General features: G+C 40.9%; 2 protein-coding genes across 2 annotated transcripts in view; both read left to right on the forward strand.

Annotated features, from left to right (window-relative positions):
* Nucleotides 1-3116: 3116 nt before the first annotated feature.
* tmem51b (transmembrane protein 51b) lies at nt 3117-12425 on the forward strand. Its single transcript, XM_030052577.1, has 3 exons — nt 3117-3584; nt 9157-9586; nt 10727-12425. The coding sequence occupies exons 2-3, from the start codon at nt 9159-9161 to the stop codon at nt 11196-11198; spliced, it is 900 nt and encodes a 299-aa protein (XP_029908437.1). The 5' UTR covers nt 3117-3584; nt 9157-9158; the 3' UTR covers nt 11199-12425.
* A 1232-nt stretch (nt 12426-13657) lies between these two features.
* skib (v-ski avian sarcoma viral oncogene homolog b) overlaps nt 13658-15286 on the forward strand; it is a 31205-nt gene continuing 29576 nt past the window's right edge. The window contains exon 1 of the mRNA XM_030051210.1: nt 13658-14944. Coding sequence (XP_029907070.1) covers nt 14048-14944 — 897 coding nt within the window. The 5' untranslated portion in view covers nt 13658-14047. The remainder of the gene's footprint in view (nt 14945-15286) is intronic.

Consider the following 15286-nt stretch of genomic DNA (forward strand, 5'->3'; position numbering starts at 1 on the left):
CTTTCCATCCCTCACAGGTATGCCACCAACTCAAAGCTCTCCAAACACTTGTTGCCCACTATTAACTCTTAATCAATATGGAGAAAAAAGGATTTCATGGTTGAGAAACACATCTAAAGCACACAATAAACTGTAGCATGGTGTACATGGCCTATAAATAATTATGTTTTTTCATGCCTTGATTTCACAGCAATGCAGAGCAGGGAACTGAGACATTAGCTCGTGCTTCTCAATCCCCTGTCGCTGCCAACCGCTATGCTGAGGAGAGGGTGTCAGTGAGGAGAGCAGGCAAGGTACAGTGTTAATTCCTGGCAACATAATTATAATTTATGACTGAGAGTACTGCGTTACTGTAGAGGTTACAGTGTGTCTATCAAACTGTGTTTTCACTGATTCAAACACGGATAAACTCACTATTAGAGCTAGTTTATCAGTCATAGAGCTGCTTTGAGATTTAAACAGTGCTATTCCAAGTCCAAGTGCACACTGACCACTAGTTCAACTAGTGAGTTGCACTGTATGTTATAGGTTTCATATGAGCTTTACAAGATGATTTTTACTTTAATGACAGTAATTTCCTTGTGAGAGTGGTTGTCATTTCTTTTTCAAATAGTTAATGAGTCATGTTGGACCGAGTCTTCAAGGAAACACCTTTTGGTTTATGCCTCTCCGTTTTTCCAGAGCCCTTTGCGGTTACACGCAAACAGCCAGTCGGTGGAACGGGGTTTGGGTTTCCATGGCAGCTGTGGGTCTCTGCCCAGAGAGGCCCGAGTGCAGGCAGTGCCCAGGACCAAGGGGAGCCCGATGCACACCTACAAGAGTGTGGAAATCACCAACGTCTGAAGCAGCCTCGGCCATCAGCATCGCTCACACTTCAACTGACATTGTTGTCATTGTTTACATTTGTTATTGTTCTATTGTTGTTTACTACTGAGGGAATTTCATCGTTGGACTTACAACAAATTGATAGATAAGTTGACTTCAAGGGTTATACAACTCAATTTAAGAATACAGATATATTATTCTTTGATAAGACAGGCAATAAAAATCCATCAGCATGACCAACTTTCTTCCAAAAAGAACCAAAATTAAATTTTGATGTGATGAACCGCCTAGAGCTACTGTACTTATAATGAAGAGGGGACTGATTTTGCTGATGCATATGTTTTTATTTTTTTTCCTTTTTAATATCCAAATTTTTATTATGATACTCAATACCCAGTAAATGTGAGCTGGTTTTTAACTCATCATACTTGCAACATACAGTAGGTGAAAAGTTTTGAGCATAACCTGTTAAAATTAAATTCAGTGCTATTCTCCTTTGATCATTTATTTGAAATGGGTCTTTTATTAAAGCTCATATTTATATTATCTTTATAGCACTCTGTTAACATGATTTCCACTTGTCAGCTTACTTTCTTTACTGATGTAATATAGCATCATGTTGCACATATGAGCTCCATAATTCAGTGAAGAATTTTGGTGCAGTTCTTACAAAAAAGTGAATATGATGTGCTTTCGCCATAGAGATACATATCAGTTGTTACTCTGCTGAGCAGATCTGCAGTCTTTGTTGTTTGAATTCTCTTTCATGTACCTCAGATTTAGCCACCACCTTGCCATGCATGGCACGGAGGCTAGCCCGAGTTTCCAGACTCAAATCAGCTACAGATGCCCTCCACCTTCTTTGGCTCTTGGACATAATTCTCAAGCTTCCATGCGAGTTTCTCATCACATTGATTACTGTGATAGATGGCCGGCCTTAGGTTAGGCCAGCAGCATCTGATATGAGATTTAGACATGTGGGACAGTGGAATATTCCAAATATCATAGCAAAGCTTTGTCTTTGCTGAAATGGGGCTGACGTTGCTGAGAGGTGCAATGTCTGCCGTTTATTTACTTTTCTGTCAAGCCTCCATCAGCAACACAGAACTGCAAACTCTATAGCACGCAGGACAATCTTTGGCTCTTGTACTGTACATTCAAATAACTTTAACAGTCTATGTTTTGATCAATGTCATGTTTAATTGATTCATTTTCATTTGAATGTAAATGTTAACTCATAAATTAATCATTCTAGTGGATAATATGTAGATAAAAGTATTGCAAAATATCGGTTTGCTTTTTCAGAGTGATTACAATGTGTTGTATTTCAGCAAATGTTGTCCAGTTTTACTTTACATGAGCACTGAATGGACAAAAATGCAACACCAATGGCCAGAATGTAATGGGACATCTTTGTACAGTTTGATCATGTTTTATAAGACACAAATGTATGAAGTCTACTGTCACTGAGCATGAAACTCACATGAAACTCCACCACTTGGACTGAGAACCATACTGTGTGCAGCGAAGACCCTGAGGTAAACTTAACCAGTGGAAAACAGGTTTGACAGTGTTTCTGTGGGCAACTTGTCAACCGGCTACAGTTCAAGTTGTTGAAGCGGGAAGACTAGACCAGTTCAGACTTGCATAAGCAGAGAAGGAGGAGATCCATTATGTTAAAGTTGACATGTTCTCTCTTCTCTCTTCCTACTAAGCTGTCATAACTTTTCATGTATTCCAACATTAAATAGACCTATGACATCACAAGATCGTCTTGTCCAGTGACATTGTCATGACTTTTTTGCTTTGCAGAAAAGATGCATGATTATTAAAACCAGTGTTGTCAGTTAAAATCAGCTTTAAAACCAGGTTGTTTTGAGTTTGCATACAACATGTCTTCTTTTTCAAAACATTCTCATACTACTCAGAGCAAACAACAGCTTGCATCTTTCATGTTTGTTATTGTAACTTTCCGACACAACTATCCAACATAAGATTCCCGGCTCTGATTGAATTTTGTGATTAAATGACTCATCAAATGACTCTTTTATGGTGACGCCATCAGAAATAGAAAGGGCCTTCTTGTTTAACACATTTTCATTGAAAACCAGCATAAGGGCTATACAGAGTTGGCACTGACAGAAAGGAGACATATTAGTGAGACAATCTAGCATGTCATCTCTGCCCTGCTGCAGAATAAAGACTGAATAAAGTTACTTTGAACTGCAGCTTCACAACAGCTGGTTTGCTCTTGCACAGATCCCAGTTAGCGGCACGGGTTGGCAAGAGGTCTCTATTTAAGATAAAAAAATTTTTATTATGTTTAGATTAAAAACCGAAAATTAGTAATGCATCAAGTGAATATTTTCCTTACTTAGTACCATCATTTTACGGTTTATATTATGTTATTCATCAAAAGTGAAACTGAACAGCTGAACGTGGCACTGACCGTGTGAAAGCCAGGCAGCGCTAGGACCAAGGGGGAGACAGGCCACACACTTTACAGCCGCGGAGGGGAGGCTGGTTCTCCGGCTGGAGTTTGACAAAGTTCCTCTCTGTTACCTGTAATGGTGAACATTTTGAAGAAACGAAAAAAACACAGCCTGTGATTTAAAAGAACAACCTCTGTGGCCGCGCTGTCAGAGTCGTCTTTATGTTTAAGTTTTGTGTCTTTCTGTCTTATCTTCCTGGAAACACCTGCGTCAATCAGGTAGCACATCGATGAAGAGGGAAGTCCTTGGGCTTTGAGCGGTGAACAGGTAAGGCCTGTGCGACACCACCTCAACATTTTACACACAGGAGAGGACTTTATAGCGCTCCGTTTGAGGTCACCTGTATTTTGTCACTCCACATACTCGTATATATTTGTCATTAATGCATAGTGGTGTCCATATGTGGAAGCTGAAGCCCACTGTGGCACCTTCCTTGAGGGGACAGGTCCTCCCTCTGAGGTCCCTTCCTACTTGACAAACAATGAAGGCGCTGGCAACATGACAGACACGGTTTTTAATCACTTTTGTGTGCAAATAATATTTCTCTGGTTTGGTAGAAAGAGCCAAAGTGAGCAACATGTATACAAATCACAGGTTATAGTTTTTTTTTGTGTTTTATGTTTGATGTTTTTGCAGCGAACTCAGTCTGTGCATACACAGGCGCCGACACAGAATAGCAAAGCACTGGAGGACAAAATTGCAGTTTGCTGATACTAGCTTTAGTGTTGTATCTTCAAACGATTTATTTCAGTTAAGAGAGACACTTTATGTAAAGCTGAGACACAAGCAATACAGAAACCCGCCCCAAAAAAGCCAACACAAATTTGCTTTTACCCTACATAAAGGTGTCATGTTGTGTTTTTTTGGCCCAGAAATATGAAGCGTTTCCAGATTCGCTGAACCATGTGCATAAAGCATGGAGCCGCTGATAGTACGAGGCTTCCCAGCCCATCCCATTATTTCTGTGTCAGTCCCAAGCAAATGAACCAGCAGGGCAGGGTGTGCTGTGGGATGGGCTGGAATAGTGTTTGGGCATAGATCCAAAATGCTGACATTGAGCCAGTGGTTCTCAGTCCTGGTCCTTGGGAATCAGATCCCTGCTGGTTTTCATTCTGGCCATCTAATAAGGGGCTGATATGCACCCAGTGAGTGCAAATCCTACCTGCTGAAATCTAAACAAAGACATGTAGGTTATGAGAGCCACTGCTTTATGCATAGTCCTGTATGATCTAATGTTAAGATTACTCAAATTCACCGGTCAGGGATGTTTCTTAATTCATCTTGTTATTAGGTGATACTTAGTTACCTGTAACCATTTTGTACTAACCCCTGCTCAAAGGATTTTTTTTATTTTATTTATTTATTTATTTTTTGTTTAGAGAAATTATGAAAACCATTTTCAGCTTGTGAATTTTGTTGAACCAGGGTTAAAGAATACTCAACTAACAGGTTCCTACTTTGTTAGAGCAGCATGTTTCCCTCTGTCAGCCTGCGTAGTCACCAGCAGAGGTGCAGGTCATTTATCACGGGGTCACCTCAGCTGTCTGCCCTCGAGCCTGGATTCACACACATCACTCAGGCTGTAAGACTTTGTCCCTCCAAGAGCAGAAGTAACCAAAGCAAAGTTGTGTTAGAACATGGCTGCAGCAATTAGCTTCCCTTTTTAAAGGGAACCATTTGTGCATGTGATTTTTGCAGTGTAGGTTCTTATTCCATGTGATCCACATAACATTTCGAGATGCAAAGGCTTATACATGTATGTATGTATGTTGTGGTCTGTACAACGGACCTTGCGTTTTCTCAGGGGATTGTCATATCATTCTGCTGTGTATTTGCATCCAGGTTTGATAGCATGCCATTGGGCTAATTTTCCACCTTGTAGCAGCTTTAAAAAAGCATAAAGAAGCATAGTAAATGTTACTTTATGGTATTGGGTGACTCCATCATAGGTGCCACATGCCACATTGTGACAATAAAATCACACAGTAAGCTGATAGTTGGTTATACTGCAAACTATCATGTTTTTTTGTTTGTTTGTTTGTATGTAAGCACACTGGACCAATACAGATAATTACCTATAGTGTAGCCTCTGTGATGTCTATATTAAGTACCCTTCCATTTATACTAACTTCTCATTCTTCCACACAGTGAGTGACATACAAATAAAGCATAAATATAAAGCATTCAGATAGGATTGATAGATTGATTTGCTGATCACATAAATATTACAGTGAGCAAGATATAGTCTGGGTGGCATAGTGGCTCAGTTGCCAGCACTGTCATCACACAGCAATGTTGCACGGTTTGTAAGCAGACCTGACAACATTGCAACATTGCAACAGCAGTGTTGAATGTTGTACAGTCATTTGTACCAGATGCACTGATCCCAGCATCTTAGGCATGAAGGCTGCTCTACAAAGTGTAGGTAAAAGGTTAATCAGCCATTTGTGCTTCCCAGCAAGATGAAAATGGTGACAGAGCAGTAAGAAAAAGGCAGTAACACAAAATGAAAAAAGCATTTAGCTATAAATGCATTGCATAAAACCGATAGCAACAATTAAGTGTAGAAAAATAAATGTCAAGTATCATAAAATACAGCAAAATTAAAATCATGAAACGAGTGTAAATTTAAGCTTCCCAGTTGATTCAAGTGCTATTAAGATATGAGTTAAAGGAAGATGCTGATTTTACACTTAGAATTTCCCCTGGATTGGGTTTGGTGATATGGGCAAAATCAAAGACTTTGATACTATGATTGTATTGTAGAGATCCCTGCTGGGGTGTTAATAAGTTATTTACACATACAAGATTTTGATTAACAGTCATTGCTAATGTGGATGTGGTGACCAAGAAGGTAAAGATAAATAATAGAACAACTAGAATAAATAAGATAAGAAAAATGCATCCCTTTTATTGTAGTTCAGCCCTCAAAACCAGGAAAAGACAACACTCCTGTCATATCATGATATTACTGTATCAAAAGTCCCAGACAGTATCCTGTTATCATGTCACAGTATCGATGTAGTATTGATATATTGCCCAGCCCTAAGCTTGGACTTTGCAACTGTCAGATGCCGGAAGATCTTACCATGTAATGACTGTAAAGGTAGTCAGTAAAATCCTAAACTCAATCCTAGTACAAACACACAGCCAGTGAAGGGGTGCATAGATAGGCATAATGTGACAACAACTTCCTGTCTCTTCGATTTGGTCAAAAGCCTTGCAGCTGCACTTTGCACTAACTGCGGAGGGTGGAATATTTTTTTTCCTAGAGAATCTCTGGCTCCATCCTGCCTGATATCAATATGACAGGCTGCTGGTGGGGGGGGGGGATCAAGCTGTGGGGAATGTTTTCAGTGTCCCTTGGTACCAATTAAGCATTGTTTGAATGCCACGGCATGCTTAAACATTGCTGCTAAGCAGGTGTGTCCCTTCATGACCAGTGTGCCCTTTTTCAAATGAACACTTCCAGCAGGATGATGCATGATTGTGTCAGGATGGCTCCAGGATCATTACAGGGACTTCAGTTTACTCCGCTTGCATGTGCAGCCTTCAGATCTCAACCCAACAGAGCGCTGTTAGGATGAGATGGAACATGTTAGTGGTATCGATGTGCCACCACAAAATTTGAATTAACTTTGTGAAACAATTGAATGAGCAACGATGATCACTGTGGTGTGAAAAAGTGGCACTAACCAATCCTACAAATCATTTGTTGGGTGTAGAATACCTAACAAAATGGTCACTGGGTATACTGCATGCATAAATCTAGCATTTTAAACTGAAAAACATTGTTAATTTTATAATTTATGTTGCATGTCTGCCAGACTGATATATATACACACCTCTAAAAGAAACACACCATTGAGCATATTGCAGATATCTCTTTACCAATGTGATATTTTAGCAATTCACAGTGTTAAGCATTTGTGCAAACAGTTTGTGAAGAATACCCAATAAAAATTGTGACAGTTGGTGACTGCAGATCCAGACTGAAGTAGGGGGTCCTAATTGAAAACAGCATGAGATGGGGAAAAAATCATGATGTTTGAAATCACCCCACTAGTTAAATTTCTTGATTTAATGACTTCCTCTGAGCTAAGGAGCGTATCCAGCCCCCTCAGGCGTCCACAGCAGGCAGCACAGCGTCTCCTCATGGACTGAACCAGGGTCCTGATGCACTGGACCTCCTGGTGGTGACCACAGGACGTCCTGATTTTGTTAAGTCGTTGGCACTCTCTGTACCCCTCAGTTGTTCAGACAGTTAACAATCCAACCACCCAAGAGGCCAAAAGCTCCCTGACATTTGTGTCTTTAAAGTCTTGGTATTATGAACTTGGGAACACTTCAGGCAAATATAAATGACTCATTACCACAAGAATTCAGCTTGGATTTGAAAATGTGCAGATCCCACACAACACAAACTTAAATAGGTTAGGCTGATAGGTTATTTAGTCTCAGCACTTACACTGAAGTGAGCATGATTATTGTTCAGTAATGAAATAAGCACTGTGCATTAGGTTATGTATTACATTCACCCATTTTATATGGCTCCTTTTGGCAACCTGTATTTTAACTAGAGTCATGCTTCCTAGTACTATCATAGTTAAGTTTTGTGTCACTCCATTCTTTGCGGATGAATCATTCCTTTCAATGAAACTCTCTCCAGTTCAAGTCAGAACTTGTGTTTACAATTTGTCATAACCTGTTCTCTCACTCCCGTGACACTCCCAAAAGTAATCATCACTTTTTTTCTATTTTAATCTCTAACTAGAAAAGCCATCATTTAGCATGCTCTCATTTGCAAAGAGAGCGTAGCTTTCAGAATTCCTAGCGGTATATTTCATCTTCTACTGCATAGAAATGTTGTAGTTAGGGATGTTAACCGATAGTCGTTTAACCGATAATCGACCGTTTCAACATTAACCGATTAACTCTGTCAGTTAAAAATGTTTGTTTGCCCATTTACACATATACCAATGTTTCATTTGAAGTTTTAAATAAATGCCTCTCTTCAGAAATGCTACTACTTTTTAGACCATTTCAAAATGTTTCGTATCATGCTTAGAGTAACTTTATTGGACATTGGATTACCAAGATGCTATAACTCACTATAGTGGCTCTCCTGGATTAGTGCGTCAGTCAACCTATTTCAATTTGCCCCTGTATAGGCAGGATTTGCGTAATTTTATGGCCTTTTTAAGGTTATCAGGTAACTGACAATTAACCAATTAATGGTGTCATTTAACCGATTAAAAATATTTTCCAATTTTGCCATCCCTAGCTGTAGCTCTAAGACCTTTTGCAGTTCAGGTGAATCAGATTCACATCTTACTAACTAATACAGTCCTGAGGATGCAGCATGAGTGCTGTTTACAGTTGGTACAATTATGCTGACCAGGTTATCCAAACAAAGATTAATGTAGTCACCTCTGAATGCGGGAGTCCATCTAAACACCCGGAGCTCGGTACCACAAATGTTTTCATTGTCATTATATTTACCATAGCAGTAATATCCGAGAGGGTGTTATTTACTCAGCTCAGCCTTGTACATTTGGCATAACCTTTGTACCCATCCACACAGTGAGGAACATCCTCAGCATGACTCAGTGTGACATTTATACAACAGTTGTTAGCATTTCTACTGAATCAAAAAAAAAAAGTTGTCTTCAAAGAGCCATGAATGCTAAAGAATAAAAAAGGAAAGGAAGATTGCTAACTAGCTCCCTGGTTACCATCAGAGTTGGGTAGAACTGGCATTACAGACACGCCCCAGCCCCATCTCAGTTTTCTGTTTTCATTGTATTGATGCTCCTCTCACTTCTGGTTTGACCTTTAGGGATGTGTTCCAGTCGGGGTCTATGTGGGAGTCAGGATCGCCCTCCCAACAGATCGTCCAGCTCGGGGGATGGCGGTTCAGGGGCACACTATGCCCTGTGTGCCCTGGGAGTCGGACTCATTGCTCTGGGCATTGTCATGATTGTGTGGACTGTGATGCCTCTGGACGGAGCGGCCTCAGACAACTCAACTGCCACAGGAAACAACCCCGACACCAGCGTGCCAGGGAGCAGCGACGAAGAGGAGGGCAGTTCAGACGGCATTAAGTCCTCGTCGGTGGCCTTGGTGCTGGTTGGAGTGGGGACCGCCATTCTGTTCTTGTCCATTTGCTTAGGGGTGAGAAATAGGCGGAAGGCACGTGAGAGAAGTAGACAGCCGGTGGCAATGGGAGTCCCCTACATGGACCATGTGGCCGGGGAGCAGGAAGAGACGTGAGTGCTGCTGACTTTCAAGTCACATCATTGTATACGATGTACTTCAAATCCTGTAAAGTTCAAGTCATTGTTCATTTTGCCAACCGATTTTTTTGGACAATAAAATAGGCACTGACTAAACTTTCTTTCATGACAAAAACAATGACATTAATAAGCTCCTCTGTGAAAACAAAAATTAAAATCAGAACAGAATGCTAGCAAATCTCATAAAAATGCAGTTGTTACAAAAAGCTCCAACTGGCAAAAGTTTTTGACACCAAATGACAGTATGACTTTTTCTATGGCATTCCTCAAGGTCTGGGTGTCTAAACGTGCTATTTTGGAGGGATTTTTGGCCATTTTTATTATTTCTCAACTGGTCAATATGGTTAACTTTTGCACCAAGTCTGTATATCAAATGCAATCAACCCAGCAAATTTCTGAAACAACTTATGACACATAGTTGAGCATGGGAATGGCCATAATGTACTTCCATCATCATGTTCTAACCCTCATGCACGCGACAAGAATAAAGTGGCACAGTGCTGAGCTGCATCTCCAATTAACCTTTAGGTTCAGAGCATCAAGATGATGAATACCACTTCTATTTGAACTTTTTTTGAACTTTTCAAAAATGCATTGTCTTCTGATTTATCGTTACATTTCCATACACCATGTTCAGAATGCCACTTAATACTGTAACACTTTGAATATTATAATTCAACTCTTGTGAGTTTGGTTAGCTACCTTTTAAGATTGAAAACCATACAAGGGTAAAAACATGCCAGCCAGAGACTGGTATGATGTAAACAACACAACTAATAAAATTGAAAATGGGTGTGTTATGTTTTCACAGTAGATGAACAAATGATCAAGTATTGACAATAGTCAATAGTATTGATGGAGCCGAGGAGGTGGTGAGCCCTTGACAAACTAGATCAAGACTAATGTAGAATAAATGAATATATTGATTGAACTGATTTAAAGCAAAAAAAAATATTCCAAGAAAAGACTAAGACTAAAACTCAAATTCAGATCAATATCTATTATTATATTTTATGATTATTTAGATGTACTGATGGCTGTGAAGCTTGTTTTATTTTGTGCTGTCTCATGGTCATTTTATGTTGGGCTCTTTCTCGTGTATTCTTTTTCTAGACCTGAGCAACCTACATACAGTGTGCCTAGCTACGAGGAGGTCGTTGGCAGTGGTGACTATCCAGTCCGCCAGAGCAACCTACGACAAAGCACCTCACAGCTGCCGTCCTACGAGGACATCATTGCAGCCGTGGAAAATGAGGGCACAGAACCCACTAACGACCCCACTGAGGACGCCCCTCCCACCGACCCCACAGCCACAACCACTCCCACACCCACTCCCACTCCTGCTCCGTCTGCAGCTGAGCCTCCGGCTGAGCCCGGCCCTGCAGCCAACCCCAACCAGCCCACCCGCAGCAGCAGCCGGGCCAGTCGCATACTGCGGCCCCTCCGGGTTCGAAGGATCAAGTCAGACAAACTGCACCTGAAGGACTTCCGACTCCACATCCGCAGCCCCACACAAAACCCAGTTACTATTGAACCAATCACTCCACCACCACAGTATGATGATAAGATGCCTGAATTAGGGTAGCACCTTCTTATTATCTTCAAATGTTTTTCTGTCTTTTGATTAATGAAAATATCTCTGGATCAGGCAGACTAATGACAGCATTTGTGAAACTCATTTTGAATGTTGGGAAGCGGGTTAGCAGTGTGGGCTGGGTGATGGAGGTCGTGAAGTGGTGTGAGTCCAGATTGGTGTAGCAAAAAATGCTGAAATAATATTCTCAAGTACATCCCTTTTTATTCTTATTTTATTTTTTCCCCATTATTAATTAATTAATACTATTGTTAAGATTGCTGTATATTGATACTTACTAGTTGTGAATGTTGCCAGTATATTGGATATGATGTATGGTAATTCAAGGAAAGGGGGGTAACTGGGACAACTGTGGTATAGGCATTTGTAATTAACAGATATACTACCTTTTTATGTTTTGTATCTCTGACAAAAACACAGTGAGGACAAGGATTTATGAATTTTTAGAGCTGTTATGTGAATGTTAGTCTACTTTTTCTATGTTTTTCTTTCTTTTTTTAACATCTCTGCTTTAAGAGGCTCTTTTCAGCTGTCTTTCTTATTAACAGGTAACAGAAAATGGTATCTGGGTCATGGGTAATGTGAATTGTCAAAGAAAGGAAACACTACATAAATTCACTGTATGGAATATTGACACAAGGTAAATATTTGTGTTTTCTGGTATTGGATGGAACTTTGGGACTTCAGTAGGGAGCGCAGTATGCAATATTGTATTTTTCCTAAGAGACTCCCTCAAAAGACTTATATCACCGAATGTTCAATGGTCTAAGAATATGCTGTAATATTTGTAAAAGCTGGCAAACACACACACACACACACACACACACACACATATATATATGTGTGTGTGTGCGTGTGTGTGTGTGTGTGTGTGTGTGTGTGTGTATTCAGTTAGGATCATTTCAAGATTCTATATTTTCACTGTGAAATGTAGATGAAAATAAATTCTGCTGGAACTTTTATTTCTTTTTTAAGCATCTTTAATACCATGCGAGTATACATAATGAATGCAAAGTAAACTACACGCCAACTGTATGCGTCAGTCACCTGTACTCAAAGCTACACCAAGATGTGCTTTAACACTAACACACTTCAAGAAGACACTGTTCCACTTTTTTATTGTTTTTTAATTAATTGCATTCTGTTAGCTTATGTATTTATTGTTAAAGAGGAGAATATTCTCTTGTAAGTGCATTAATAAAATTCAGCATAGTTGTTTGCTCTGTCGCTGTTGTTTTGTGTCACCAGAGCAGACATTCCATGTATAATTATAATAAAGAGCCTCTTTTCATCTTCTAAGCTACATATCCCTTTTGCCATCGTAATTATGGTTCTTAATTACTCCTGTAATTATACCTAATAGTTATTTGAATTCCTTCCTCTCAACACTCATTCGTTGCTACTTAGCACCCTCCAGTGGTGAAGGAAATCAAACCTTAGCACAAATTCATAGGTGTTGAGTGATCTTTGTGCCTGTGTAATTGTGTCTTTGAGCAAAATTTCTCTGGTAACCATAAATAGGCCGCATGTCTGGACAAAATACAATGGCTGAATACTAAATATTAGTGTATATAATCTTTAGACTGAGCTCTGTGCGTAATATATAAACGCAGCAATGTGAATTCTACACCTTTAATTAAAATCTATTAATTTTGTACCTTTTTATAAATTAGCCTAAATGGCCACCATCACCAACGTTACCCGTTATTTCTTATTAGCTGTAAAGCTCATATTCGTCATCTATCTATCTATCTATTTTTCTATCTATCTATCTATCTATCTATCTATCTATCTATCCCCGCAGAGCTTTCGCAAAGTTCATCAGTTTTTTTTTTTTTTTTTTTTTTTTTTTTTTTTTTGGTAGCTCAGTGCGCAACTAGTAAAAAAAAAAAAAAAAAAGTGGGCTTTTGTTTCACTTTTGTTATGAAAACAGTGAGGCTAACCATTAACAAAGCTGAGACAGCCTACATAGCCCTGCTGTTGGCCGGCTATTTTTCACACGTTCAAGAGAAACGTTTTATTTATTTAAAAAAGGAAAAAAGTATGCTACTGCTCTCATAAATCTGCACTTTTTGACGTTTTGCGGTATCAAAGTTTGTTAGTATTGTAATTTTTACAGGAACATGTTTTTATCGGTGGATGACGTTATCCACAATCAATTATCTTTAACTATATTTTCTCCAGCCCTAGTTTCCCACCAGCCCATTTCATCTTGTTTCAGCTCAGAGGGATTTTTTTTTTTCTTTCTGCAGCTGCCATGTAGCGGAGGGAGGGATAGCTGGCTGTGGGAAGAGCCAGCCCGGGGAGTCAGTCACATTCCTGGCTGGGATTCAATGACTGAACCAGACACAAACAAACAGAGAGGGCGAGAGAGATAGAGAGAGAGAGAGAGAGAGAGAGAGAGAGAGAGAGAGAGAGAGAGAGAGAGAGAGAGAGAGAGAGACTCACACATCGGGAGAGGGAGGGAGACAGACAGTGAGAGTACGCCAGACTGCGCAGACGAGGCATATTTCGGGCGCACATTACGAGTGCGTAAAACCGCAGCAGAGCGCACTGAAACACAGTACCCAGTGGTTGTGCGTTGGATATTACTCACCTACGGGTTTCCAATCGAGGACTTATCTACTTTAATCGTGACTATTGTCAAGAACAGCCCCTATGAATTCACGAGTGTTAGATTTTCTGAATGGACGCATTGGGAACCTTCTCCAGTGACATGGAAATGTGCTTTACCGGACGCTTTACTGGGTGTATTGCCGGATGCTGAGGACATCTGATCGGATTAATCATTTTGAGCTCTCATTCTGAGTTGTGAACTCTCTTTTCTAACTGGTGAAAACATGGAGGGTACGAGCTTTCAACCCCATCCCGGACTTCAACAAACTCTGAAGCAGTTTCATTTGAGTTCCATGCGCTCTCTCGGCGGACCGGCGGCGTTCTCCGCTCGGTGGCACCAGGATATCCTCTTCAATAAAGAAGGAAAATCCGCAGAATTGATGCTCAGCCTGCCCGCCCAGACCCCTCCGGTAATGTCCGGACCGCTTTTCATCCCATCCGACCGCTCCACGGAGAGGTGCGAAACGGTCCTGGAGCGGGAGCCCATCTCCTGCTTCGTAGTCGGCGGGGAGAAGCGGCTGTGCCTGCCGCAGATTCTCAACAGCGTCCTGCGGGATTTTTCCCTTCAGCAGATCAACTCGGTCTGCGACGACTTGCACATTTACTGCTCCCGGTGCACGGCAGACCAGCTGGAGATCCTCAAAGTCGTGGGTATCCTGCCCTTCTCGGCTCCGTCCTGCGGACTGATCACTCAGACGGATGCTGAGCGCCTCTGCAACGCTCTTATCTACGGTGGTACTTACCCTCCTCACTGCAACAAGGAGTTGGTGGGCTCCCTGGAGTTGGAGCGAACAGAGAAAAGCTTCAAAGTGTATCATGAATGTTTTGGCCGGTGTAAAGGTTTGTTTGTCCCGGAACTGTACACCAGCCCCGGCGCCGCATGCATCCAGTGTATGGACTGCAGGCTCATGTACCCGCCTCACAAGTTTGTGGTCCACAGTCACAAGAGACTTGAGAACCGGACAGTCCACTGGGGGTTCGACTCTGCCAACTGGCGGGCCTATGTGCTCCTGGACCCGGACTACACCGGCAAGGAGGAGAAGAGTCACCTGGAGCAGCTACTCAAAGAACTAAAACGAAAATATGACCTGACGAAAAAGCTGTCCGGTAAATCGTGCAGAGTAAGTGTTTTATCTCATCATATATTCAACATCACTCACTGCCTTTGAGGAATACCACAGTATTTTGAGTTTGCTTGCTTTGGACAGACATCCTCGCAGTTTCTGCTAAAATTGTGTATTTGTTTTTGTCCACAAACATTTTTTTTTTTTTTTTTAGAAGCTTCTAGTGCTTGGTGCTCAGCCCCCCCTCATTAGGCCTTGCATTGTCTGCTTTGTTTGATATTCTATGCATTATTCAGTTTATTATATCTTTTCCAGTCTGGCTAGACTGCAAATATGCACCAATATCATAAGGCAGCGGCCCCCCAACCGAATTACAATGCACATCAAACTTGTCAAATC

The sequence above is a fragment of the Myripristis murdjan genome, chromosome 5 (assembly GCF_902150065.1).
Source record: "Myripristis murdjan chromosome 5, fMyrMur1.1, whole genome shotgun sequence".
Taxonomy (NCBI): domain Eukaryota; kingdom Metazoa; phylum Chordata; class Actinopteri; order Holocentriformes; family Holocentridae; genus Myripristis; species Myripristis murdjan.

Bases quoted from the DNA above. Each gene is read 5' to 3' on its own strand.
- tmem51b (XM_030052577.1), top strand. From the start codon at position 9,159: ATGTGTTCCAGTCGGGGTCTATGTGGGAGTCAGGATCGCCCTCCCAAC. The intron at 9,587-10,726 runs GTGAGTGCTGCT...TTCTTTTTCTAG, and splicing joins GCCGGGGAGCAGGAAGAGAC to ACCTGAGCAACCTACATACA.